At 43.6% G+C, this 5,361-nt stretch overlaps 1 protein-coding gene across 2 annotated transcripts; it reads right to left on the reverse strand.

The window, feature by feature from the left end:
- Nucleotides 1-1,248: 1,248 nt before the first annotated feature.
- Nucleotides 1,249-4,300, reverse strand: ATS9 (non-ATPase subunit 9). 2 transcript variants are annotated; one of them, XM_087691399.1, is made up of 3 exons: nt 4,141-4,300; nt 2,527-4,054; nt 1,249-2,070 (listed from the first exon to the last, which is right to left on the reverse strand). In XM_087691399.1, exon 2 carries the CDS (start codon nt 3,833-3,835, stop codon nt 2,564-2,566), a length of 1,272 nt encoding a protein of 423 aa, XP_087547525.1. In that variant the 5' UTR covers nt 3,836-4,054; nt 4,141-4,300; the 3' UTR covers nt 1,249-2,070; nt 2,527-2,563. The 2 variants fall into 2 exon arrangements, with proteins under 2 accessions (XP_087547525.1, XP_087547524.1); XM_087691398.1 differs by lacking the exon at nt 1,249-2,070 and having other exon boundaries at nt 2,106-4,054; nt 4,141-4,299.
- Nucleotides 4,301-5,361: the final 1,061 nt, after the last annotated feature.

Here is a 5,361-nt window from a genome sequence, read left to right on the forward strand (position 1 = left end):
GATTTATTGATTTGACATTGCTCTAACACTCAACATTGAATTTGCCATTGCACAAGTTAAAACTAAAGCTTCCCAATACAAGGAAGAAGGAAACAAGAGCCCTCAATCACCAAGCCCTAGAAGAAAGACCAAGAGTAGTTAGATCGCATTAAATGCCAGATTAAAGCATAGTATAAGAGGATAAGCTCAAGGAGCCTATGAATTGTGCCATCACCTAGTCATAACCAACTTGAGGAATGAGTAACATAGTCTAGCATGGCCACCTCTAAGAGCAAGGTAGTTGAATCCAATCCCTTCCTACTTAGGCGTAAGAGGCCATGCCACACCAAAATGCCCTAAACCAATGGCTACTCCAAGAAAACAAAGAGCTTCTACAAGCCATTGGTATAACTAAAGCAAGCTCAAGTCTAAGAGGCCATGTCACACCAGAATGCCTTGAACCAATGGCTACTTCAATTACGTGAAGATCCCCAAACAGCCATAGTATAAGGCAAGCTTCAACCCTTTATCCACAATAAAATGCCCATTTAAGACAAGCCCCTCTCCACCACCCAACTTCCAAGTTAGCCAAATTTTCATGCACCTAAGTAACCGATTGGAAGATCCGCTTACCCATGGCGAATAGTACTATTGCTTTATTGTGGCCCATTAAGACAAGCCAATATCCACCACCCAAGTTAGCCAAAGTTTCATGCACCCAAGAAGATCTACAATTTGAGCGACCAATTGGAAAATGCACTTACCCATGAAGAATAGTACTAATGCAGATATCATGGAGCTTAAGAGTATTCTTCAAGTGAAAAGAGATTAGAGAAAGAAATAAGTAGAGACAATTGACAAGGAACTACAAGCACTCAGAGCTATTAGCTGAACTTCAAGCCACACTCGAGGGAGAGAACGTTGCCCTTTATGCACAAAGCATCACCTTTGAGTGGCTATAATCCAAGAGAATTGCATTTACCTTCCTCATCATAGGTAGCAGCATAAGGGTTGGTATGGGACATCTTCCTCACTTGGTTCTTCCACATAATGGGTTAGCACCCTTGAATGGAATATTCATCTCTATCCTATAACACGAGTTAAGGCTCTTGAGGTATTATTTGTCAAATTCACAAAAGAATTTCGCATTCCATATCAAAGTATTAGTTAAGTTTACCAAATGATACCACATATGCATCATTGTCTGTCTGACAAGTAATTTGATTGTCCAGAGTAGAATGCAAACACTAAAGACTTCTACATCTTGCCAATTCCTCATAACTTTTAGAAATAAACTAGGCTTCAATTGTGGGATGCCAACTTCTAGGGTGAAAATGCCTGAACTATCTGTAGTGTGGCAACCACAAGGCCGCCATCACCTGAGAGTCATTTGTCAACAGCATAGTTGCCCCATGGCAACCAGGGTTACGGTTTGTCAACAGCATAGTGGACCCTACTTCCAGAGATGTCAGATGTTGCACAGTACTAGTTGCAGCTGAGAAGCACTCACATATCTTTAGACTAAGCTATCTGGCTTATACCTCTGCAGACGAGCCCATTAGCATCCTCAAAGACAACACTATCAAACTTCTTCATATGCTTGGCCAGGCCTCGTGCCACAAACACTAAATAGTATTTCCTGGGTCTCTTAAGAACAAGGACTTATGTTCAAGTACAGCAAGAAACAGCTCCTTTGGATGTGAATCTATTCATATCAACTTGTTGCAAACAACAAGATGCAATGTGTACTCTTGCATTTGAGAAGCATTTCGTGTTCAGTAATCCAAAAGCGGCCCAAACAGATACTTAGATCCTAGCAGTACTTTTGAAATATGTTTTCAGCATCCCTACACATGCTGTAACAAAGGCCAATAACCATCTCTCATGTTCCACAGCAATTTAGCAGCAGCCAAATTTTCCAATTGGATGTACACAGTATTGTGTCAGAATCCAGGGCATTAGCTCACAAATAAAACCCCATAATCAGGGCAATCACAAAGAGTCAATTGAGCTCTACTGTGTAACTGCACTTCTAGTTCTCCATCTGAATGGATAATACTCCATCCAACTCTGCATTGCACCTTATCCTCACTGCAGCCAGACAAAAAACTTGAGAAATGCACATGACAAAGGAACATTTCTTACCTGCTTCTTTTAAATTTTAACTCAAATAGGACATCTTACAAAATGTTACTTAGAGGTCCCTTCTAGGGGAATCCTATAGCAAAAGATCTGTGAAATATGCTTGTTGCGTGTGGGGTGCCAGGGACACCACGTGCACTGTATACAAGTGATGGCTGTAAACCATCTAGAGGATAAATAATCTGCTAGGTTATCTCCCTAGTATCTACCATTTACCGACACACAGCTGGCGCTTTAACAAACCATGGAGAACCATGGAAACAATAATACCCGGACAAAAAATGGTAAAATTTTGCACTCAAAAATTGATAATGATCATGAAAAGAGTAGCCAAAGAAAAGGAAACTACGTTTTCTTCCTATTAAGTGTATTCCTAAAGTAGTCACACTTGAGTCAAGAACGAACCAGTGCTCCTGAACTCATTCAAGCTGCCAAAACAGAGCTAAGCCATGATCTTTGAAGACCTCAAGTACAAGCTATCAACCACTTTGCTGATGTTGGTGATAGTATCAAGTGTAGCAGAAAAAATACGATCTGTCTTTGGATCATCAAAGATAATTAAGCAACCTGCACCTTGATCCAGAGTGCCAGCAATCTTCTTATCCAAAATCATTTGAGATAGCTTGTTCTCAACAGTATCATTGGGCAAGCCAATCAGTTCTGAGATGTGCTCAATTTCCACCCGGGAGAAAGGCTCAATCAGTCTGCATAGATTCTGCTCCAAAAGTGTATCATACAATGATGAGAGGTGCCTGTGAACTATGGGATCCTCTTCAAGCTGGTCCCTGTAGGTGTTCAGAGCTTCCTCAAAATCCTTAAGTGATCTTTTACTGTGAGCTTCTGCAACGGCTTTCATAGCATCCAGCTCAACCCCAGGGTACTTTAACCCTGCCTTTGAAGAGATCAGCCCCGCAACATCATCTGCTTGATTTGTCATTATCTTGCAGAGTAGCATATATTTGAGACTAAAGACAGCCCTAGCATCATCTAAAGCATTGAAGGCCTCGAAGGCTTCAAAAAAGTAGCTAAATGCAGTCTTGTAATCTTTCTCCTCAGCATGGAGTATACCACTCTGCAGATCTATGGTCCCTTGCTGAGCTGGTGGAACATAAATGGCATTAGCAGCTGTGCGAGCTGCTGTGAGTGCAGCCTTAGCTTTCGGCAAGTTTCGTAGTGAAAAATGCAGCTTGCTTTCCAAAAGGTCTATATCGACCAGTAGCAGCTTATCATCCAAACGTCGCACTTCCCGAACCAGATTTGTCAAAAGACTGAGAGCTTCAGAATAATCCTTGCTTTCCATAAGAAGTGCAGCAAGGCGAGCTTCCACACGTTGCCTCAAGAATGTCCTCTTCTCTGCCCTGGTCCACTCTACCATTTCTCTACACAAGGAGATCTGAAGTTCAGACGTGTTAGGAATCTTGGCCACTGCATCAATTATGCCCCTGACAATTTTGGCAGTTTTGGCCTTGGGAATCAGCAAAAAGAAAGGCCGCAGATCTGTCAATAGACTACGCAGCTCGTCTCCCCTCTTCTCCTGAGAAAGAAGATCAGAGAGATTGGAAATTGCCTGCTCTTTGACACGGACAGCCTCGGAAGAAGTAGACGGATTCTGAATAATTTGCCGCAATATGGAAATGGCGTCGGCTGGCAATGCCTCCTGAGCCAACACAAGGGACTCTGCAGTGGCAGGGAGAGGGGAAGCGGCAGAGGACATCTTGATCCCTCAAGTACAGACAAGATGACGGGACAGGAAATGTGCTTGAGTTCGTGAGAATCCTGCGGCGGAACGCCTCTGGCCTCAATGACATACACGGAACACCTGAAACCAGTATGCAATGAAAGGAGGATCGAGACCTAGCATGCCAACCAGGCCCGAGCAGCTGCAGCCTCTGATATGATACAGTGCAACGATCAAGCAACCACCGTATCGTATCTGTTAACAGGAGAAAACCACAGAACGATATGTACCTTGAATCAATGGAATCGAAAACAAAATAACAACGAAGCAGGTAGCCTGACCTTCTTCTTCACCCACGCCCTGATCCTGTCCTGTCTGGTTGGAGGCGCTCTGAAACCCTAGAAAGAACTCCTCTCTAGGAGAGGGATTAAAAACACTGCCTTGGCTAGGAAGGAAGGGATAGAGACAAAGTTACAACTCTTTTCACACGTATGACGTTACACGAGAACCAACTACACCTAAGAGCCGCGTCCTATGTGGGTCAATCGACGGAGTTATCACTACCCAAGAGAATTGGCCACGCACAAGTGGAGATAATGGTTTGTTTACTGTAAAGCGAAAGAAGCGAAAATGAGGCATCAAGAGGAAAAGTGCAAGGTGAAAAAAAGGGGAAAGACGCCCTACAAGAGAGTAAGCCCGAAAAAAACCTAAAAGCATGGGAACAACCACTGAGAGTACAAGACCACTATGAAAGCCGTAGGAAGCCAAAAGCAAGAAGGTGCACCTTTAAATATAAAGGCGTAGCCAAAACCTATGTAAAAGAGCGTCAAGCTCCCTCCTGTGCAATTTGTAATCATGAACGGGCTGTAGGACTAAGCTAGGAAGAGAGGAGGACAATGGGAAAAAGGGCCTAAGCCACAGTCGGCCATGTAAGAAAAGGGAGATAAGGGGATGGCTGCCTAAAAGGGATTTAGGGTTTTGTATATAAATTTTAAAAAGTGAATGAGAGCTCATTCTGGATGAGTGGTAAAAAGCTTCTTTTTCTTCTTCTCTTCTTGCTTGTGCTTGAGTGAGGGAGTGAGTGAGTGTGAGAGAGTGAGGAAGTGAGTGTGTGAGAGTGAGGAATCAAGGAGAAGAAGTCCCCCCCATCTCCTCTCTTCATCTCATTCTCTTCTCTTCTCTTCTCTTATCTCTCGTGACTATGGAGGATGGAGCTTGACGGAAAGGAATTGAGGTTGCTTAAGCTTGCCTCAAGGATCATGGAGCTATCGACATGCAAGAGAGAGGAAGGTACTCATTCGAGCATCAAGGTAAGCTTACTACACCCCATGAGTAAGGATAGCGCATTGACAATGTGAGAGGTAGCCATGGCCGCTCGACTTGAAACGCTTGACCAATAAGCGGTCTGTAGGTCTCAGAGGTTGAGCAAGAGAGCTCCCTTCATTTTGGTTCTGTTGTGCTAGGATCAACGGATTCGAGCCTTGAGCGACGCATGCTTCGAATCGAGCATGGAAGTAGGGTTTCATCCCAAATCTGTGTTTGAGGTAGATAGGAGATTTAGG

The sequence above is a fragment of the Lygodium microphyllum genome, chromosome 13 (genome assembly GCF_053477565.2).
Source record: "Lygodium microphyllum isolate KBCC chromosome 13, Lygodium_microphyllum_v1.1.10, whole genome shotgun sequence".
Taxonomy (NCBI): domain Eukaryota; kingdom Viridiplantae; phylum Streptophyta; class Polypodiopsida; order Schizaeales; family Lygodiaceae; genus Lygodium; species Lygodium microphyllum.